Genomic DNA, 23,002 nt, shown 5'->3' on the forward strand with positions numbered 1-23,002 from the left:
CCACCTAACATGAATACAAAGAAGTGCATCAGAATTTAAGTGTGCTGCACAACATTTTTTTGTTGCCATTGCATATGTTCGTTCACTGTTCATTTATTTTCTTTGTTGCGCATAGGTCCCAGCAAAAGACAAGAGCCAGAGGACAACCTCGAGTTCTTTCAAAAGCGCCTTGATCACGATGTTCTTGGCGCCAGAGAGAACACGGCTTAGAAACAGAAAGGCTCTCATTGGAACACAAGCGCATAGAGCTTGAGAAAGAAAAACTTGAACAGCGGAGGCAAGAATGGCTGGCAGAAAGAAGGGAGAAGGAAGAAGAAAGCCGCCTCAGAATGGAGCTTTTTGCCAGCCTTCAGCAGCAGCTTCAACGCCAGTCTGAAGAGCGGGCAGAAGAGAGGCGCATTTTTGTCCAACAACAAAATGCATCCCTAGAACTGATAAAAACCCTCATGCAGCAGCAAATTAAATAAAACTGCACGCTGCTGTGTCAATTTCCGACGTGAGGAAGCAAACAAAACCAGACAGTGAGCTCAATTTTTGCACCTTTATTCTGGAAGGCACAAAGTCTCTCTCTGCACCTTTCTGCCACCATTCTTTCAGTTCACAACTAAATAGATATCATTGAAGGTACTCGCTCAACGAAGGGGGGCGCAACCCAAAAAACATTCCTACTTGGCTGCCATAGATGCACGTGTGGCAGTTTGAAAGGATGGTTGCCACTCGGTACATCTGCGGCACGTTCTGGAGCAGAATTTTTTTATTTTTTTTGAAGTCTAGAAATGCCCACAGACTCACAGTTTTCCCAAAACCCCACTCGACAGCTTGTCGAACCGTGCTCATTCCGGCATTAAACCGCTGCTGTTGCCGAGTTAAAGATGAACCAGCGTATGGACGCATGAGCAAAGGCCGCAGAGGATACGCTGGGTCCCCGTATATGGTGTAGTCATGACCCTGCACCAGCCTCTCCAGTTTTTCATAGAGTCCACTTTCTCGTAGCATCCCTGTAAAAGACATGATGCATATGGTCATTATTAGGTCATGTGATTTAGGTTTGTGTGATTTTCAAGGCGATTATATCAGTTTGGCACTGAAGTTTTAAAGCATGTTTTTAGCTATCAGTGAAACTTTTTGCAACTACCACCATGCAGTGCCGACATGTCCATTTCTTTTTTATTGCAAACTTATTACCCTTCATGCACATATGTGTACATAGCTTGAATGCTGTCTGCCAGTGATTGTAATGGAGGCCTGTACTGTACATAATAATAGTATGAAGACATACATACTTGGCATAATAGACCAGCTCTGACAGATTGGACAGGAGAGAAGAGAGACAGGTGAGCTGTCGACTCTGAACATAAGACGAGCCCGGCACATGGCTGTAGCCAAAAGGTTGACACGAATAACAGAAGAACCGAGGCAGAAAACCCTTCCCATCTGCTAGTACTGTTCCATTGTATTGAGATGAACCACCCAGACCAACTCAGCCCTCTTCCGAGTACTTGGCATACATGTATATTAAAAATGAAATTAATGTGATTTCCACAGTATAGGGAGATTTTATACCTATCAGCTGTGCTATCACTCATTACGAAATGTGAGAGCAGGACAATATATTAGCGCTTATTCGAGTACAGAATGAAGTGGATGCAGCTCGAACCCACCAGCATCATGCCTGTGCCCAGGGAAGGGACCATCAAGCTCGCAGATGATGCCATTTGCGCACATGACTGCCTGGTACTTCACGGCATGCACTCGCTTGTGGCCCGAAAAGTAGATGCGCTGATTCATGGACGGTCGACAAATTGGTCTTGCAGTCCCATCCACAAAACCCCAGCAGGTTGTGAGCGGGGCACCCTTGTTGTGTACAGCCTGCATGAAAAGGAACACGCTGTGTGACGATACAACAAAATATAACAGTTTAAAAGGTCGGTACGTAATATAAAAAAAATTAGCTGCAATGTCACTGAACCACGGACAAGGAGATTAGCGCTGTCAGGAGAATAACTACAAATGCATAATGGCAACAAGTTGTACTACCTTGATTTCGCATGCGACAAAACAAACAATCTCGTTTACTCTCGATTCGCTGCTACCTCGACCAGTTTTCAATGACAAACTGGTTGACATGGCAGTTAACTCCCGATGTCACAAAAACTCCAGTGAAATGTTTCGCCGAACTCACGTTTGCGTAATCCTCGAGGGCATCAACGTTCAGCCATTCATGTGAAGTCATGTCGTCAAGGAGGCGGCCGAAGTTCTCCTCGATGTGAGAGAATAGTTTTGAAACAATGCTGGACATGGCAGAGCAGTGTCGGCCGAAGATGGGCTCCAAATCCCACCATCGGTTCGGGTAGGCAAGGCGCCGCAGTCCCATCAGCAGGGCTTCTTTCCCCGTGACGCGCACACCTTGGCTGCTCTCAAGGAAGTCTGGAATTCCTAGTGCACATTTCAAAATATCGACATGTTCCTTTTGAAAGCGGAACATTCGTCGGAACTCTTCTTCTTCCACAGCATCTGTATTCAGCAGCCCGGCGCTCGATTTGTATCGTCTCGGCGCTCGGGCGGACCGCAGCCGATGTCCAAGAAAAAGGTCTTCGAGCTCCGCCCAGCTTAAATCCAAATACAAAAGTTGGTCACAGAGCACACTGGCGCGGCTTCGGTGTAATTTCGGCATGATGTCGTTGGAGAACTAGCCCAAACCACAACCGACGGCTCGCAGAACGAAAAGACCCAGGCATGAGATACCGCCGAGCTACGCTAGACTTGAGTTGGCTAAGAGTGACCGATTTTGCATCGACTTTAAAACCAAAAAAAGAGCTGTTTAAAAACACACACTTGCTACAGTTTTTTACTCTTAAATTGTGTGTCTGCGATAATACCAGTTTCTGATGACGAAACAAACGCATATTTTAAAATCTCTTTCAAGAGTATCTTTTTTGTTTGCCGTAGAGGCGCTGCGATCGATAAACGCAAGCCTGGCTCCGCTGCGTAGGGGAGACCCCTATTCTAAAGCTCACCGGCGCACTCGTACGTAGCGGTGGGGCCCGCTATTTCCTTGGGGCCCCGAAGCGTTGGGGCCCCCTATTCTAAAACTCCCTAATGTTAATCGTTCCCTGGGGACACTCCCCTCATCCTACGTCCATGGGCTGCGGCCATTGACCCGGAGGTTCTCCACGCAGGGGCTTAAAAAGCCAAGCTGCGCTCGCCCGTAGTCACACCGTGAAGAAGGGGCCGAGCCGGTCCCGAAACGTCGTGTTTTTCCTGTATTTTACTTGGTTGGCGTCACTTAACTTCTCCTAACAGCATATTTATGCATACGAAAAAACTTGCGAGGACACTTTGGCAACACTTTGGCAGAGGCGAAAGCCGAGGACACTACGCCGTGACGACTTCCGGTGGATGTGACGTCACATCGTTCCCGTGGCTATATCGATACTCATACTATAATTCTTCGGGGATCTTAAGTGTTACTTGCGCTTAATTAAACATTTGGACATCCAATTAGCCACAAATCCGACACTTTTCCAACCATTCTGTGAAAATTTTCTCTATGCAGTGACGACATCCGGTGGATGAAAAGTCACGTTGTTCCCGTGGCTATACGAGTGTCCGCGCTATTTGACGCAATTTTGACATTTTTGCTTATAATTAATGAACTGATTAATGTATAGTCGTCAAAATTGGCTTCTAGGTTCATTTTTTTCCTCCTGTATCTAAAGTAACCATTGGTTCTCTTCTGGAGCTTTAGTTCCCGAGTTAAACGCGTGTGACACGCTTTGTTAACGGACGACGGTATGAGCCATTAAAGGCTTTCGTCTTAATATTTTTACCAATTTGTGGCGACCGCGGCATAATCTGAGCGACGAATACCAGATGTATCGACGGGTTCCGGTTATATTACTGCTGCTTCCCTCAAATGACTACGCCCCGGGTCTCTATTTACGTCATCCACAATAACGTGGCAGAAGAGCATCACTTTGACAGACCTTACTGGAAGTTTCAATGTCTTGCATTTTGTTTAGTGTATACGAAATAATTTCCCAACTCTACAAATTGTCGTAGAGAATACATTTATTCTAAATACGCAGTTTTAGGCTCTCAAAAGTGAATTATAGCCATTTAGGGGATAATCAGCAAATACGACAATTACGCTCCGACGATTTTGTAGAGGCCTTCATGCCAGCTGCTCCTAGCGGATTCTTGGGCCTCGCGTTCTGGGCCAGCACTACACTCATCTCTCGTATCGCTCTTTGCAGGTCGGCGTCAATGGGGAACAAGGGCGACGCCCTTGGGCCTTCAGGACCTTCAGAGCCACCGGTGAACTCTGGCTGAGTGAGCTCTTCCTGCTCCTCTCCGAAGCAGAAGCAGCATCGCACCGGGCCCAGTCCGGAGACGCCGACCAGCTCCACGAATCGCTGCTCCAGCTTCTCTCGAGAGTCGGTGTGCCAGAAGGGGCTCCGGAGACACATGGCCAGCTCGGTGCTGGTGAAGCCCTCGGTGGCGTCCGCGATATCTGCCAGGGAGAGCGCCGACGCGTACCCATCCGAGCCCGAGAGGAGGTGCTGCGTGATGGTGGCTCTGCACGTGTGGTCCGGCAGCGGTACGTACACTCGCCTCTGGAACAGTGTCTGCAGGTCCGCGCTGAGGAGCCAGGGGCTGTTGGTGACACCAATGACGTAGCGACTCGGCATGTCGTGCGAGTCGAGCACGTCCCGTATGCATTCGCAGAAGACTTGGCGCAGCTCGGCGTCAGCCGTGCCGTTGCAGATTTCGTCCACCCTGTCCAGGATGATGACAGTGGGCACCACTGCTCCGCTTGCATCGAAGACGCTCCTGACTGCCACCTCCAGCTGCTCCCTAGGATCCCTCAGCAACTGCGGCACGTAGACGTAGGTGACCGAACAAACGCGGATGCCACTGCTCATGGCTCGGGCCAGGCTGTGCCGGCCGGTGGCAGCTGGGCCGGACAGCAGCACTGTCCGGCACGAGTCCGGCCTGTAGTGCGCCGGGGCCCTCCGGGTGCCACCGCAGAAGCTGGGGATCTGCATGAGCTGGAAGAGCTGGCGCAGCACATCCGGGAAGCCGACGTCGACGCAGCGGCCGCAGTGGCGGCCCAGCACCACGAGTCCCTCCACCTCGCACACGTAGCGCTTGTCGGAGGTGCGAGTGCGGCTCGGGGGCAGAGAGATGTGCTCCCAGCGCTCGGGTGAAGCCACGTGTGGCCTGCGCAAAACGCGTACAGAATGCGAAAACCTGAGCTGGCAGCTGAGGGAAGTAGGTTTTTTGTTCTTTCCTCTCCTGATCATGAATCTGCAAGCTACTGCGCTCAGTACCTGAGAGAACAAAATGTACAAGCATTGGGAAGGAAAGCCGAGTCTGTTAGCCAACGCTTCTACAAGTACCATAACGTTCGTTATCGTACTGGGCTTCGCTTCCATCTCTTCTATTCGCGCGGTCATGAACCTTTCCTGTATTCCTTGCCGTCTCTCCACCTTTCCTAAGCAATTATCAACAGTGCGCAGAAGGCGGTTTTAGAGACGCGCACGACATGTGGTACATGAAATGTATTCACAAAGTTGACGCCCTAAGTAGTGAGTGCCATATATTCAAAAATTTCTCCAACAGTAGCGGCCTTTACGTTTTCGAGCGCGGGGATGTTCCCCGAAGTAGTTGTCACTTTCCCTCGTCGGTTTTGCTATTAAAAAATGTTGTGGGACTATTTCACTTTCGCCTTAATAAGCCGAAAGACTTCATCCCCTTGACTTCAGCCCTTGCCGAAAGACTTCATCACAGCTTGTTTATTAAAAAGCGCGTGAAGCCTTCTTCTTGGCGCATTTCACTGGAGAGGAAATAATACTAAACAACGAAAAAGAAAGTGGTGACCAATGATTAATAATTTTTGAAAATATTCCTCCTTCCTGCTACAGTAGCCGCCCTCATCATATCTAAGATTCTTGGACAAAATTTTTGAATATAAATCCTGGTGAGCTATCCTAACTTTAATTTCTGTAGTCCTTGCGAGGATGCCCACGGAGCCTGAAGAACTCTTAGGGTTCACTGAGCAGTCGGTGTAGACATGCGCCCGGTTTGCATGGTGCTCAAGGAAATATTCAAGAGTGACTTGTTTCACTGATATCGGCGATAAAACGTTCTACATGATGCCAGGTATCGAAAGAAGCACACGGGTACTGTGGAGGCTCCAAAGTGGCGAGGGCGGTCTAGAGGCGGGTTTAAACTGGGACGGCAGAAGAGCGCGATGTGCATGGATGGCCTATGTAAACGATGTGCACGGCCTTGTAATAGGAAGAGTGGCAAGATGGGGAGTGGGAACCCGGGATATGTGTCGAAAATGTGCCCTCAGTGCGTCAACTGTTAGATAGGTAGGGACTGGGTACTCCTGGGCGACGAGTACAGATGGGGCCGTAGAGGCACATTTCGGCAATCCTAGGCAAGTCCGGAGAGCTTGAGCTTTAACGCTTTGCAGAATATGTATGTTTGTTTTTCGAATGTTTCCAAGTAGAGGGAGGCTGTAGCGAAGAAATACCATGAATAAGCCGTTGTAGAGCTGCATCATCGACCGCACTGGCGCTCCCCGCGACTTTCCCTCAAGAAAGGCGCGAAAGTGAGAAATCGCTGTCGGTCTCTTTTTCATGTATGAAATATGGGGGCTCCATGATAGATTTCGGACGATGATTACTCCCAGAAACCGATGGCTCTTTGCGTAGAGTATTGCTGTGACGTTCTTGCATAAGGCATACTGAGGCATGTTATGCGTGTAAAGCAAGAAGCGAGCACTTTTCAGTTCAAATTCGTAGGCCTTGCAGGTGGAAGTATAAAACGCAAGAATACTTGACGCCTTTCGAAGCCTCGCTCGAAATTGTGGGCGTGTAACCCCGGCTTCCCAGATGTCGTCCGCATAGGTTGATAGTTGCGCGGACTGTGGTAGTATATCGACAAGCGCGACAAGTGCAATGCTGAACAGCGTCGGGCTAAGCACTCCACCCTGCGGGGCTCCACGGGAAGTGAAGTGAGAAGATGTTGGGCCATCCTCAGTCTGCACAGAGAGATCTGTTGGATAAATAACTGCGTATCCAGCAGAATACGAGACCACCAAGCTCGGCAGCTTCCGTAGCGTCCAAAATAGCCTGGTGAGTTACATTGTCGTATGCGCCCTTTGTATCCTAGAACAATGCCGCGGTCAAGCGCTTGAAGTGTTTTTGGCGCTGGACGGATGACACCAGGTCGACCACATTCTCATTTGAAGAGCGTCCACGTCAAAACCCGCACATTATAGCCAGATATATGCGGTAGCGCTCCAGGCACCACTCCATACCTGCAAGTGTCATCCTTTCAAATACTTTGCCAACGCAGCTAGCCAACGCAATGGGACGGTATGATGTCAAACTAAAAACAGGCTATCGAAGCGAAGGTAGTCTGCCCCGATTGCGCCACGTTTACACTGTGAACAAAGCTCCAATGGATTTTAGTTCAAAAAGTGCGCGAGAGAGCGTAGATAATTGCACAAAAAAGACAACCATACTGGGCATTGTTTGCATTTTTCAAATGCGTCCTCATCCTTTCGCGAACTTTTTGACATGAAAGACAAGCACGAACGAGGCCCCAGAGAATATCCCATGGAAGGCTGAAGAGTCAAGTAAAATATATACTTTTCGACGCTAGATGTCTTTCGGCAAAAAGGGCATTTTAAATAAAAGTAAAAAAATATATAAATATGCCAGTATATTGCTTTCACTACGCGTTGTTGGCGTTTAGCAGTGAGCCGCAACAAACAAATCCCGGAGAACTTCTTTGTTCGGCGCTACACGTGGCTGCGATGTGGTCAGCCGCCAAGCTTTTGTGCTGCTGCCTCACCTGAGCGTCTTCAGCTTGGCGGCGTGCGAGCGGATGCGGCAGAGGATGAGCTCCAGGGCGCTCTCCAGGTGCAGCGCCGCCTGCGTGTAGTGGGCCAAGGCTCCCGCGTGGTCTTCAGACACAATCTCCAGGAAGGCCGCCCGCTCGGCGTGCCTGCGGGCGCGGACCAGGCGGTTCATCGTCGGCAATTTAAGGGCCTCCAATTTCGGCTTCTCCTCCTCCTTCTTCTTCTTCCTCTTCTTTCCCTAGTTCTCGGCCGCGCCTATGACAGGTGAACTGTGGGCCCCGCTGCCGGCACGGGCTTCAAAGGAAGAATCTCCGCGCTCATTTCTATCGCGTAAATCTTGAGCAGCGTGCCTAAAGGGAAGGTTATTTTCATTCCAGCCTACTAAATCTGGCGCGCAGAGGACTGTTTCAGCAAGAAAAGGCTGACAACCGAAATTTTTAAGTGCAGTGAATGAAGACAGTGTCTAAGCGCGTGTCAGCAGGTACGAGAAAAGAGAACGAGAACACACGCTCTCATTAGAACCCTCATCTCATGCGGTGCAGAATCACCCGCTTAAATCATTAGTTATGCATAAGTGCAGAAGTAATGATTTAAGCGAGGGATTCTGCACCGCATGAGATGAGGGTTCTAATGGAAGCTTGTGTTCTGGTTCTCTTTTCTCGTACCTGCTGACATGCGCTTAGACACTGTCTTCGTTGACTGCACTCAAAAATTTTGGTTGTCCAGCCTTTTCTGGCTCACACAGTCCTTTGCTCTACAGACTTAGTAGGCTGGTATGATGCGGGTTCAGACCCTCAGACCTTTGCGCGCCTTGTGGAGATGTGGAAACATTGGAGCATTTCCTACTCTATTGTCGAAGGTTTGCACATAAGAGAAGGACGTATCTAGAAACTCCAATTCCTCGAAGGAGACTCTCTGTCGGTTCCGCTTCTTTTCTCCTTCGGTGCTAGCGCCAGAGGTTTCGCATTGCTTCAAGTTTGCGATTACTTCCACAATTACATAATTGCTACCGGCAGATTCCCTTGCTAATGGTATCCAAAATTTGCGCATTGAAAAATCTCTCAGCAATTTTTTCTTGCATCCAATTTCCTAATCTTTTCGCCCGTTTTTTTTCGGTTAATTCTTTATTTTATTTATTTTATTTTTCATTTTCATTTATGATTCCATCTTTAATTCCTCTGAATTTTTACCCAAAGTTACAACATTAGCTTGACAATAAACCTCAAACCATTAGCTTTGCACCAGTTTACCTTCTTTTGGCTCCTCACTTTTGCCTCCTTCTCCTCACTGAACCCTGGCCAATCCCCCGTCGTGGGTAGGTGCCCTACCACCAAGGCGGCAACAACAACATTGGAACCCTTTATTGCAGAGCAGAGATTTTAGCCGGCATGATAAATTCACTGACGTGCTAATCTGTCTAGGGAAGGCACTCGGAGACAGAAGGAGAGCGGGGACGCGATTATAAAATAAAGAAAGAAAAGCTAGAGAAAATGAAAATGAATGTAAAAAATAAAAACAAGTGGAAGTTGGATTTGGGCTGAGGTACATCAACGAGCAATGCTAAAGGATGTTCAGGGGCGAAGTACAGTATCGTAGAATGGGGCTTACAGAGTTCACGGCATGAAGCAGGTGTATGGAGGCGGTAGAGGAGCCCACCGTCGTCTAAATGGGCCAATAAAAATTCATTTCGCGCGGTGCGTGAAGCAGGTGTCTCGTCCTCGTTCTTTTCTTGTGGTGTGCATGTTGTGGCGCTAGTTTTTCTCTAATTTAAGTGTGCACTGTTACGGCTCGGGTAGCGTGGCCAGATGTTGCATCACCAAGGGGGCTCGTACAGGATGAGGAACAGTCTGAAGCTTCGAAGGTTGGGAATATCAAAAACAAGCAGGTTTAATGGCAAGAAACTAAGACACTTATTTACATAAATTTACAAAAGAAGAGCAAGGAATCAAAAATTAAGAGTTCATGACGTCGAGAGACTGGATCAGCCTTTCACCCAGGGCCCAGAGCCAATGGATGAACCTATTACCCAAGGTTCAGTGCGTTCGTGCTCACTTTGGTCGCAGGTTGAATAGCCCAGGGCTCCACCCTTTTACCAGGTGGCAATTCATCGTGACACAAAAGATCGGCACCACACGTCACAGCCAACGAAGACACCTGTTGAGAGCCCACACCTGGGAACTGGCGAGGAGGAGCGTAAGTCCGCATCTCTGTAGCACTGCGAGGCAACCATACTGTTGTCAGCTCGCGTCCATCGAACACAGGTGTGGCCTGATGACGTCGCAGCCGCAGCTGCGCCGGCTTCCTCTGATTCGTTGCGGGTTTTTTTTTCAGACGAGGGGCAACCTTTCTTCCCCTGTCCTCGGTTGCTTCTCGAAGATCGTTGGTACCGAGCCCTGGGGTCATCTTGGGGGTCAAACGACCCGTCGAAATTGCCGCTACTGTTGAATCCACCACCGTTTCATCGCGGGTCTCAAGATGGGTCGTAACAGCTACCTCCTCGGCGAGTAGCAGTCATCGCTGCTGCACGAAGAGTCGACTTGGGCTAATTGCTCGCAGAAGTATGCCAGAAGCCCTCTGCCGCTCGCAACGTGGTCTTCCATTACATCGGCCAAATTCTTTGAAGCGTCTCTGAAACTTCAACCACATGCGCAAGCAAGCACTCAACCTCCTTCCGAGCAAACCAGTTCCAAAAGAGGGATTCAATCTCGGTACTATAGCCGTTGGAGAAAAGCTTACACCGAAACTTTTCAGGACCCACGCAAGCTGAGAAAAACCGAACCTGCTACTGTACACATTCACTTTCAAAACTGCACGAAAAAAACTATTAGTAGCAATTTTGGTTCTTGAAGAGCATTCCGGACCCCTTAGAAAGAACAGCTAAGCGCGTCCGCATTTTCATGCAATGTACCCTTCTGGCACGTACTTAAAGGAAAAAAAAAGCAAACATCTTCAAAATTCAAGGAGAGGGCTGAGTCGGGCTGGTTGGTTCATGTTGAATGGTACGGCAAAACAGCGCTGACGGACGGGACGGAAGAAGATGAGCGCATGTGTTTGTCTCATCTTCTTCCGTCCCGTCCGTCAGCGCTGTTTTGCCGTACCATTCAATCTTCAAAATCTGCTCAACTGAGTGAAAATCCCGTAGTCCACTAACACCATTCAGCATTACCACTAAAAATGGGAACTCGTTTGCCTTCACCCCTGTCTCCCTTTTTACAGTTCAGTCAATGCATAAAAAAAGGCAAACACTTATTCCCCGAATTGGACATTCTTCAGCCGCGCCCTGCGCGGTCGTGGTCGGATGGCCGGTCCACAAGCAGGTGCTTCAAGAAAACTGCGGGGTTGATTGGTTCCGCCTTCGCGCGACCTACTGCGGAAAGGGCGCCTTCTCCATTTTTTTGTCCCGGCTTGTCGCGTCCCCCTCCGACTCACGCGCTCTCTGCGGCGCCCTTTTGTGTGGCTGTCGAGCCCTACTCTTCGTAACGCTAGTAACGCGTAGCATGCGTCACGTGTCCAACGACTACGCCGTCTGTCCCTCTTTCGGCCCGCAAGGGCAGTCACCTTGGCTTTCATCGGGCCTAGCCGCCTTCAAGAAAATGACACTGTGGGTTTTCCCTTTCCCTCAACAGTTCTCGCGGTGCTGTCCCGAGTTAATTTGCCGGCCCTCGCATCAGCATTAACACCTGCCCTAGCCTTTCTCTATCGCTTGTCGCGTTCGCGATGTCTCTTGGGTAGCGACGCTACTCGTGCTTTACTCTGAGTGCTAGGCGAAGGATTAACTGTCGTATCGTCCACTCCTGTGGTTCCATCTGAGCACCAAAGCTCATTTTCCTGCTGTCTTTCTATCGGAGCAGCATCAAACCCATTTCGGGTTACAGAAACAATCCCGTTTGTACGGCACTTTTCGGCGAACGTTGCGCTCTTGCCTGGCTTTTCACTGCTGCCGTTAGGTGATTCCCTTTTACTCTTTGTGCCGCTTAATACCGCCTCAACTTGCTGACTGCTAGTGCTCGCCAGCTGCACCAGCGGTGTCCCTTCTCTGGTTCTGTCATCGCGTGCACACCGAACCTCACTGCATTCTTTCTGGCGCGGGACCTCTATCGTATCTGCCAACGCGCTATCTGTCTCAGGGCTAACAGTAAACGTGTTACGCGTTTCTTCTTCCTCGCGAAGCTTTCGCCTTTCTTGTTCTTTCTCCACACGGAGGCTTTTCTGCGGAATAGTTTCACACTTCTCGCCTGCCTCCTTGTTGAGAAGAGGTACTACTTGCTGTGGACAACTGCCCGACCTCTTGCTAAACTCTTCTAATTTACTGAGCTCAGCCTTTAGCTTCAGTAATTTTGCTTCACTCTCAAGTTCGCGCAGACGCCACTTTTCCTCTCTCTCTCTCTCTTCCTGCTCCTTCTGCTGTCTGAGCTGCTCTTTTTCCTTTATTTGTTCGATGAGGCTCCACGCTTCACAGAGCTCCTCATCATCTGCCCCCAAATCATTAAGAGCCTGAATGATCACGGGTTCTCGTGCCAAACCCTTTGTCTCAATCCCCTATTCCTCACACAACAGCAACAGGTCCGGCTTCTGCAGTCTCTGTAGGTGCACGACAGTTATGAGTCTCAGCTATTTCCAAAACAACTATGCGAAAATACCAAACCTCTAGGATTTAAGCACAGGTGTCTACCAGTTCTAAATTTTTACCCTCTTTTAGAACCTGGTTCACATCAAAGGAAAAGCCAAGCACTCACCCACACACGTGATCATGTCCCGAGACAGCTGCACTCTCGCTGGCCGACCGTTGTTCTCGCTTGTGGCTTCAGATTCCCATCGCTGATCCACAGTTGTTGGGTCTTCGGATCCCAGGCTTCGGATCCCAAGGCTTCGGATCCCTAGGCTTCGGATCCCACCGCAGGCAACCAGTTGTTACGTGTCGTGTAGCAGCACCCCACCGCTGGCAACCAGTTGTTACGGCTCGGGTAGCGTGGCCAGATGTTGCATCACCAAGGGGGCTCGTACAGGATGAGGAACAGTCTGAAGCTTCGAAGGTTGGGAATATCAAAAACAAGCAGGTTTAATGGCAAGAAATTAAGACACTTATTTATATAAATTTACAAAAGAAGAGCAAGGAATCAAAAATAAGAGTTCATGTCGTCGAGCGACTGGATGAGCCTTTTACCCAGGGCCCAGAGCCAATGGATGAACCTATTACCCAAGGTTCAGAGCCAATTGAATATCCTATTACCCAATGTTCAGAGCGTTCGTCCTCACTTTGGTCGCAGGTTAAATAGCCCAAGGCTCCGCCCTTTTACCAGGCGGCAATTCATCGTGACACAAAAGACCGGCACCACACGTCACAGCCAACGAAGATACCTGTTGAGAGCCCACACGTGGGAACTGGCGAGGAGGAGCGTAAGTCCGCATCTCTGTCGCACTGCGAGGCAACCATACTGTTGTCAGCTCGCGTCCATCGAACACAGGTGTGGCCTGATGACGTCGCAGCCGCAGCTGCGCCGGCTTCCTCTGATTCGTTCCGGGTTTTTTTTTTTCAGACGAGGGGCAACCTTTCTTCCCCTGTCGTCGGTTGCTTCTCGAAGATCGTTGGTACCGAGCCGTGGGGTCATCTTGGGGGTCAAACTACCCGTCGAAATTGCCGCTACTGTTGAATCCACCACCGTTTTATCGCGGGTCTCAAGATGGGTCGTAAAAGCACCAACGAGCGCAAAAAGAAGTGTTAATGCGTAAAGCAGGCTAACGGACAGCTTACAGTCCACTGATAGCGGCACTTGGCACTTGAGTGAGGGACTTGATACAATGATCATAGTACGCACACCCGTCAACGTACGTTAGGCATTCAAACAGAATGTGTTGTACTGTTTCTACTGAGCCACAGTCGTCGCAATGCGGACTTGTCCTATAGCGTACCGCGAACTGTAAGCGCACGCGGCGCTCCGATGGAGACGATGATAAACAGTCTCCAGAGGGCGTGGAAGACTGGGTGATAGTCTACTTGTGAGATATGCGACCCGAGTAATGGCACTGAGTCTGCCATAGTCCACTACCAGTCGTTAGCAACCATCTGGCTTCTCCACCAATGGGGCCGGTGCTCCCAATAGCGACTTTGAGTGCTCGACTATGCCGTGATGAATCAAATCCTGCACCTGCCTGTCCATCTCCTCGCGTTGGAGCAGGGAATCCGATACGCGCGCTGGTAAACACTCGTGTTGTTCCACGCCACAGTAAAACTGTGCCCCGAATGTGCGACTCAAGAAAGCGGAGATGCCAAATGAAGCATGGTACTCAGTTTACCAAGTGTTCGGTAGGAGTGGTTTACGCTATCCCCTTAACGTGTGAGAAACATTATATCGGCTAGACTGGCCGCTGCATCAACGAGCGTTGGGGGGACCATGCCCGAAATTTATCAGATATGAAAGATAAGTACGCACATTTGGTTGCGCATGTAATAAGCTGCAACGGTTGGGAGGCTCGATTAAACGACACAAAGATTCTTGGCAAGAGCACGGATAAAACTGCACGTGTTAGTCTGGAGGCCTTCTACATAAAGAAATTTGGCTGTAGGTGTGTCAGCACTCGATCTTTATCTCTTTTTGCCTCCGAGTTCGATTTTCTAGATTCCGCAAGGGGCTCGTGCCTGAAGAAGTAGGTGCTCTCTTCAGCCCTTTCTTTTGTGTTCCTCCCTCTTCTCGCCTAACCGACCTTTTATTGACGAGCATCGTGGACGCAATATGCCGGGCAAGACGGTACGCTTTCTACATCCGCAAGGGGCTCGTGCCTGAAGAAGTAAGTGCTCTCTTCAGCCCTTTCTTTTGTGTTCCTCCCTCTTCTCGCCTAACCGACCTTTTATTGACGAGCATCGCGGGCGCAACATGCCGGGCAAGACGGTACGCTTTCTACATCCGCAAGGGGCTCGTGCCTGAAGAAGTAAGTGCTCTCTTCAGCCCTTTCTTTTGTGTTCCTCCCTCTTCTCGCCTAACCGACCTTTTATTGACGAGCATCGCGGGCGCAACATGCCGGGCAAGACGGTACGCTTTCTGCATCCGCAAGGGGCTCGTGCCTGAAGAAGTAAGTGCTCTCTTCAGCCCTTTCTTTTGTGTTCCTCCCTCTTCTCGCCTAACCGACCTTTTATTGACGAGCATCGCGGACGCAACATGCCGGGCAAGACGGTACGCTTTCTGCATCCGCAAGGGGCTCGTGCCTGAAGAAGTAAGTGCTCTCTTCAGCCCTTTCTTTTGTGTTCCTCCCTCTTCTCGCCTAACCGACCTTTTATTGACGAGCATCGCGGACGCAACATGCCGGGCAAGACGGTAGGCTCTCTGCATCCGCAAGGGGCTCGTGCCTGAAGAAGTAAGTGCTCTCTTCGGCCCATTCTTTCGTGTTCCTCCCTCTTCTCGCCTAACCGACCTTTTATTGACGAGCATCGTGGACGCAACATGCCGGGCAAGACGGTACGCTTTCTACATCCGCAAGGGGCTCGTGCCTGAAGAAGTAAGTGCTCTCTTCAGCCCTTTCTATAGGTGTTCCTCCCTCTTCTCGCCTAACCGACCTTTTATTGACGAGCATCGCGGACGCAACATGCCGGGCAAGACGATACGCTTTCTACATCCGCAAGGGGCTCGTGCCTGAAGAAGTAAGTGCTCTCTTCAGCCCTTTCTTTTGTGTTCCTCCCTTTTCTTGCGTAACCGACCTTTTATTGACGAGCATCGTGGACGCAACATGCCGGGCAGGACGGTACGCTTTCTGCATCCGTAAGGGACGTGCCTGAAGAAGTAAGTGCTCTCTTCGGCCCTTTCTCCTGTGTTCCTCCCTCTTCTCGCCTAACCGACCTTTTATTGACGAGCATCGTGGACGCAACATGCCGGGCAAGACGGTACGCTTTCTGCATCCGCAAGGGGCTCGTGTCTGAAGAAGTAAGTGCTCTCTTCGGCCCTTTCTTTTGTGTTCCTCCCTTTTCTCGCCTAACCGACCTTTTATTGACGAGCATCGTGGACGCAACATGCCGTTCAAGACGGTACGCTTTCTGCATCCGCAAGGGGCTCGTGCCTGAAGAAGTAAGTGCTCTCTTCAGCCCTTTCTTTTGTGTTCCTCCCTCTTCTCGCCTAACCGACCTTTTATTGACGAGCATCGCGGACGCAACATGCCGGGCAAGACGGTACGCTTTCTACATCCGCAAGGGGCTCGTGCCTGAAGAAGTAAGTGCTCTCTTCAGCCCTTTCTTTTGTGTTCCTCCCTTTTCTCGCCTAACCGACCTTTTATTGACGAGCATCGTGGACGCAACATGCCGGGCAAGACGGTACGCTTTCTGCATCCGCAAGGGGCTCGTGCCTGAAGAAGTAAGTGCTCTCTTCGGCCCTTTCTTTCGTGTTCCTCCCTCTTCTCGCCTAACCGACCTTTTATTGACGAGCATCGTGGACGCAACATGCCGGGCAAGACGGTACGCTTTCTGCATCCGCAAGGGGCTCGTGCCTGAAGAAGCAAGTGCTCTCCTCGGCCCTTTCTTTCGTGTTCCTCCCTCTTCTCGCCTAACCGACCTTTTATTGACGAGCATCGTGGACGCAACATGCCGGGCAAGACGGTACGCTTTCTGCATCCGCAAGGGGCTCGTGCCTGAAGAAGTAAGTGCTCTCTTCGGCCCTTTCTTTCGTGTTCCTCCCTCTTCTCGCCTAACCGACCTTTTATTGACGAGCATCGTGGACGCAACATGCCGGGCAAGACGGTACGCTTTCTGCATCCGCAAGGGGCTCGTGCCTGAAGAAGTAAGTGCTCTCTTCGGCCCTTTCTTTTGTGTTCCTCCCTCTTCTCGCCTAACCGACCTTTTATTGACGAGTATCGTGGACGCAACATGCCGGGCAAGACGGTACGCTTTCTGCATCCGCAAGGGGCTCGTGCCTGAAGAAGTAAGTGCTCTCTTCGGCCCTTTCTTCTGTGTTCCTCCCTCTTCTCGCCTAACCGACCTTTTATTGACTTGCATCGTGGACGCAACATACCGGGCAAGACGGTACGCTTTCTGCATCCGCAAGGGGCTCGTGCCTGAAGAAGTAAGTGCTCTCTTCGGCCCTTTCTTTCGTGTTCCTCCCTCTTCTCGCCTAACTGACCTTTTATTGACGAGCATCGTGGACGCAACATGCCGGGCAAGACGGTACGCTTTCTACATCCGCAAGTGGCTCGTGCCTGAAGAAGTAAGTGCTCTCTTCGGCCCTTTCTTTCGTGTTCCTCCCTCTTCTCGCCTAACCGACCTTTTATTGACGAGCATCGTGGACGCAACATGCCGGGCAAGACGGTACGCTTTCTGCATCCGCAAGGGGCTCGTGCCTGAAGAAGTAAGTGCTCTCTTCGGCCCTTTCTTCTGTGTTCCTCCCTCTTCTCGCCTAACCGACCTTTTATTGACGAGCATCGCGGATGCAACATGCCGGGCAAGACGGTACGCTCTCTGCATCCGCAAGGGGCTCGTGCCTGAAGAAGTAAGTGCTCTCTTCGGCCCTTTCTTTCGTGTTCCTCCGTCTTCTCGCCTAACCGACCTTTTATTGACGAGCATCATGGACGCAACATGCCGGGCAAGACGGTACGTTTTCTGCATCCGCAAGGGGCTCGTGCCTGAAGAAGTAAGTGCTCTCTTCGGCCCTTTCTTTCGTGTTCCTCCCTCTTCTCGCCTAACCGACCTTTTATTGACGAGCATCGTGGACGCAACATGCCGGGCAAGACGGTACGCTTTCTGCATCCGCAAGGGGCTCGTGCCTGAAGAAGTAAGTGCTCTCTTCGGCTCTTTCTTTCGTGTTCCTCCCTCTTCTCGACTAACCGACCTTTTATTGACGAGCATCGTGGACGCAACATGCCGGGCAAGACGGTACGCTTTCTGCATCCGCAAGGGGCTCGTGCCTGAAGAAGTAAGTGCTCTCTTCGGCCCTTTCTTCGGTGTTCCTCCCTCTTCTCGCCTAACCGACCTTTTATTGACGAGCATCGTGGACGCAACATGCCGGGCAAGACGGTACGCTTTCTGCATCCGCAAGGGGCTCGTGCCTGAAGAAGTAAGTGCTCTCTTCGGCCCTTTTTTTGTGTTCCTCCCTCTTCTCGCCTAACCGACCTTTTATTGACGAGCATCGTGGACGCAACATGCCGGCAAGACGGTACCTACTCACACCTACTCACATCTCCAACACTGCTATGTTGCCGTTCTTGCTGTACACTAAGAGCTTTGTGTTTCAACTAGGTTCGTAACTATAAAATGCTTAGTGCATGCATATTGTGATCCCAATAAATTTCAGCGACACAAGGGCAGCATGGCTAAAGTGTGCACGTAAACTGGTTTACTCAATGTGGGGTCAAAGACCAGTTTTAGATGCATTTCACCTCAAAGAAACTGAGCACCAGAAAAAGGGAGGGGGAGGGGAGGGGTGTTAACTTGGTCTCATCCGTACACGAATGGCAGCACTGGAGATTGAACCCAAAGGTGTTCTGTAATAAGGTGGATGCTGAAACCAGCAGACCACTGCTACAAGGCACATTGTTTCATGAGTTCACATGCCATTGCTTCCTTCAAAAAATGTACAACTACAGGAAGTCCCGGCACAGTTGCGTGATTGCTTACGCATTGATGACAATTTATTTAACAGTGTTACATTGTTTGCTCCCTAGAAAACATAGCACACACAAACTCATTTCTCATATATTGAACAGCTATGTTTATGCAAATTAATTTTGTTGCACAACTGAAGTAGCCTATTTTTTCTTCACTTGCAGCGAAAAAGACAGCTCCAAGGAAGCCTTTGGGCGAAATAAAATTCCAAAAGCACTTCCTTAAGCCTCCACATTGGAAGAGGAAGCGTGATTACGACCCCTGCCCCATTACACCACTTCCTAGTCACCACGAAATTGAGTCACTCAGCAAAAAGCTAGCATCCTTCTGTCCAGACCTGCAAGCCCTTCGGTACCTGTGTCCCACCGATAAAGCCAAGGCAAGGCCACTATGCAACAAAATGAAACGTATCGAAGACAGCGCTGACCTCTGGAGCGAGCCTTCAGCGACTGAGGTGCAGTCATACATGCAGACGCTCAAGCCACTGAGCCAAGAAGAGAGGGATGAGATGTGCAATGAAACGGTCGGCCAAGCAGCCAACAAGAAATGGCATGAAGCCCGGGCTGGCCGGCTAACAGCGTCGCTCTACAAAAGGATCTGCCGTTGTACCAAGCCAGATGGTTTGCTAAAGAGACTGCTATGCCCTTCTAATAGAGCCACGTCTGAAGCAACTGTATATGGCAGAGAGCATGAGGCAGATGCTGTAGAGGCTTATGTGAAGCTGCAGCACGCTGAAGATTTGACTGTAGCAGTCCAGGAAACTGGCCTTCATGTCCATAGCCAGTAGCCCTTCCTAGCTGCTTCACCAGATAATAGATAAGAAGGCCTTCTTGATGTTAAATGCCCCTTATGAAAAAAAAAGGTATGTCATGCGAAGAAGCCTGCCTAAACAAAACCTTCTGTTGTAGGCTAACTGAAGAAGGTGCGGAGCTGAAGCGGGACCATGCCTATTTCTACCAGATTCAAGGCCAGATGGCAGTTACGGGCCGTAATTGGTGCGACCTTGTCATTGTTTTGAGGGAGACACTCCAGAAGACCCACCATTCCTACATGTAGAGCGGATACACTTCAGCAAGCATGCATTAATACGAGAGCTTTTGACAACGAGGGGCTTGGACGGCTTTTCACATCCGGCACGTATGTGTCACACAGCAAATTCAGAGAGGGGTTTTACGTGTGCACACCTCTTGAAGGTCTGCGTGTCAAAATAAAGAAAGTAAAGTAAAACATTAGACCATCATCTGTTATCATTCTCATCTAGGGCACAAGAATTTCATCTTGCACTTTTATTTTTCAGTCACAACAGTTGCAATATAAAACTGTCAAAATGTCTCCTCAGAGTCGTGGCACAAGCGTGTGTCCGACCATGCTGTTCGAACTGATGCACTCGAGCCTTCTTTTTCAACTGCTCTGATCTTTTACGTTTTTTGCTAACCCGGAAACTTGTAGCTGTAAAATATTGGGTAGTTCACTTTATTCCAGCGTTTGTGATGCAACTAACTATTCTGGACTTCCTACTGTACTGACTCCCCACATGCTTTGGTCTAAATGGAGACCAGCAGTTTTGTAAATTAATAACAAAACTTCATGTCTCGAGCACTTTATTTGCGTGCTTTGCTTGAAGAAGCTGGGAGGTTTTTAATGCGGCAGCGTTAAGGAGCTCGTGACGCGGAAAAGCCGGTCTCGGCTTTGTAACCTCCAAATAAAAAAAAAAATAAAAAAAATTGTGGAGATACGAGGAATCGAATCTAGGTCTTTCAGATTGCGAGGCGAACATGCGCAGAACACCCTACATAGGCTTTTTTTCTTTATTACAAACACCCTACATAGGCTCATTGGTTCATAGGCTCATAGGGACCCACATGCAAAAAAAGACAAGAGAATTAGAAAAAATACAGAGGCGCGCAGCACGTTTTATACTTAATAAGTACAACAGAGCTGATTCCCCATCATCGTTAATGGCAGCAAATAATATTAAACCTCTCCACGTCAGACGCAAGATAGCCCGCCTAACTTGCGTCTTCACCAACTAATCCACGGAAAACTAGGCATCTCTCCAGCCCCCTATGTGCAGTTTTCCGAAACGCGTAGAACTCGACGTCATCATAATCACACTTTAGCACCATACTTCGCGCAAACTAACGCTTTTAAATTTTCTTTTTTTTCCGAGAACTATTGACGAATGGAACGCCCTGCCTCTACAAGTGATATCGGCTGTTGATTTTGACAACGCACTTTGTGAGCTATTTTAGATTGTATGTGTGCTACACTGTTGTGTGAATGTATTTTTCTGCCCTCCCTGCCTGAACCCAAATGAGGGTCTGCAGTATTGTGAAAATAAAAAAATAAAATAATAAAAATAAAAGTAATAAAAGGGGACCTAGTGAATGCGTTGTGGTCTTTGACTTCGTGAAATGTTTGTCTACTGATGTATACGTGAGTAATACCCTGGCAGCGCTGCAACACGCTGTCGCATTCCACTATCAAAGACGAACCTTAAGCATCCTCCAATTTTTTTTTTACACCAAATATGGTCGGGAACAGCACAGCAAAGGCAGACAGCCTGCTGCATTACGTTTTAAGACTGAAGGTATGTGTGGGGTTTGATGTGGCTTATAGCTACAAGATGTATTGGAAAGCTCGAGATTAATTTCAACAGCATAAGGTTCTCGAACAGCACAAGGGTGAGCACAAGGGTGACTATAATATGCGTATAAAATTTCAGCGCAACGGTTTCCTTGGTTACATCAATAAATTGGCAGAAAGCGTGTTGCGTTCCAACAAGAGACAGATTTCGGTTGTTGCATCACCTGCAGCCACCAAAGCATTGTTCCCTTACTTTGTGAGATCTGTGGCCGAGAGAGGGCAGGCAGAAGGCTCCTCGACACTCGCAAAGTGAACAACGGAGGGGAAAGCCTCGGTGTGCTTGCCAACGTTCCGACAAGAGGAGGCAAGTCGTCTTGTCGAAACGTTGGCAAGCAGCCCGAGGCTGAGGCTTCCACTTCCCTTTTTCACTTTGTGAGCTTTAGCCGATTATGTCCTTCATATTTTTTAACTATGGCGTCTCTCATAGCCTGAGTCGCTTTGGGACGTTAAACCCCCATAAACCAAACCAAACCATTTTTAACTGCCAGCTTCAGCCTACAGACAACTTGTGCTCATATCAATCTGTCTCTCTTATCATTGGAACCCTGAAATTGCTCAAGAGGCAGCACACTTCAAAAACCAGCTCAGCAATATCAATCATTGAGATCGGAAAGGGCCTGTCCAATATATGAAATCCTTTGACTCTTGCAATGGCTCTTTCAACGTGGACATTTGCAGAAGCAATGCGCCTGGTTTCATCTACTGCTTTTGCCGGCATCTGTTTTTGGTGCGACTCACGCAATGGAGCCCGATAAACTTTTATAACTGGTGGCAAGTATGGGAACGTGAAGCCTTTGTCCACCATTATAGCGTCACCTGCATCCAGCATGTCAAGAAGACCGCTGGTTTCGAGAATGGCTTTATCAGAGCTAGAACCACCCCACAGACGCGACACATGTGAAATGTACCCGTCTGGTGCACAGCCAATAAGCCCCTTACAGGTGTTGTAGGGTTTGTACGTAGAGAACGTTTGGCGTTCTGCATTCATTGCTGAGGGCCGCTGTATTCTGGCCTCCGTGGAATCAAGGACAAGACGAGTGTCGGGAAAATCATTGAAGGAGTTCGGCAGGTGGGGTCCTAAATCTTCTGGCCGCCGCGGTGGCTCAGTGGCTATGGTGCTCGGCTACTGACCCGAAAGACGTGGGTTCGATCCCGGCCGCGGCGGCTGGAATTTCTTTGGAGGAGAAATTCTAGAGGCCCGTGTACTGTGCGATGTCAGTGCACGTTAAAGAACCCCAGGTGGTCGAAATTTCCGGAGCCCTCCACTACGGCGTCTCTCATAGCCTTAGTCGCTTTGGGACGTTAAACCCCATAAACCAAACCAAACCAAACCTAAATCTTCTCGAGTTGGGAAGGTTGTCAGGTGCCTAAGTGGAGAAAGTGCGGCTAACTTGACTTTCCGAGATGAGGAAATTCCGAGACAGTTCTTGACCTTGCATACCTGTCCTGAGCCGTAATAAAACCGACAAAAACTCTTTGGCCAGATAACTTTGTTTTCGATTGCCACGGTGTTCATCCTTCTGCTTCTTATCAGAGCCCCAGCACAGCATTTCCTTGGCACGCGGTGCAAAATATTCTAACAAAGTGTTGAAAACCTCAACATTTGGCAGCCCAGTGTAATACATACACTTCTTCTGAGTGTCAAGCATACTCAAGGAGAGGAAATTCTACATGGCTGCATCTAGCCGCATCTCAAGCTTCACATTTTGCTTCTGCAATCGGAGAATTACCTTCTGTGACTATCCTACTGTCTTCTCCAAGTCCTTCAACCTGTTAACTGCGCAGACTTGACAGCAGCAATCTGGCCAGGTGTGCTCTGTGATACCTGCAAGCAGCACAGAAAAAAAAGCGCACATTAGAGCTCCCTCTGCAAGCATACTACAACACACTACTCATACTCT

General features: G+C 49.4%; 2 protein-coding genes and 2 pseudogenes across 2 annotated transcripts; 1 reads left to right on the plus strand and 3 right to left on the minus strand.

Annotated features, from left to right (window-relative positions):
* Positions 1-570: 570 nt before the first annotated feature.
* Positions 571-2,500, minus strand: LOC149326634 (uncharacterized). Its single transcript, XM_089562742.1, has 3 exons — positions 2,183-2,500; positions 1,662-1,869; positions 571-998 (listed from the first exon to the last, which is right to left on the minus strand). The coding sequence occupies exons 1-3, from the start codon at positions 2,483-2,485 to the stop codon at positions 616-618; spliced, it is 894 nt and encodes a 297-aa protein (XP_089418868.1). The 5' UTR covers positions 2,486-2,500; the 3' UTR covers positions 571-615.
* A 1,630-nt stretch (positions 2,501-4,130) lies between these two features.
* Positions 4,131-8,051, minus strand: LOC149326635 (vacuolar protein sorting-associated protein 4B-like). The gene is made up of 2 exons (XM_089562509.1): positions 7,873-8,051; positions 4,131-5,223 (listed from the first exon to the last, which is right to left on the minus strand). The coding sequence occupies exons 1-2, from the start codon at positions 8,049-8,051 to the stop codon at positions 4,131-4,133; spliced, it is 1,272 nt and encodes a 423-aa protein (XP_089418635.1).
* Positions 8,052-17,852: 9,801 nt separating this feature from the next.
* LOC149326636 (uncharacterized) lies at positions 17,853-19,680 on the plus strand (annotated as a pseudogene).
* A 1,938-nt stretch (positions 19,681-21,618) lies between these two features.
* LOC149326637 (uncharacterized) lies at positions 21,619-22,726 on the minus strand (annotated as a pseudogene).
* Between the last annotated feature and the right edge of the window lie 276 nt (positions 22,727-23,002).

Source organism: Amblyomma mixtum, chromosome 10 (assembly GCF_055824585.1).
Source record: "Amblyomma mixtum isolate Tamu chromosome 10, ASM5582458v1, whole genome shotgun sequence".
In the NCBI taxonomy this organism is placed as follows: domain Eukaryota; kingdom Metazoa; phylum Arthropoda; class Arachnida; order Ixodida; family Ixodidae; genus Amblyomma; species Amblyomma mixtum.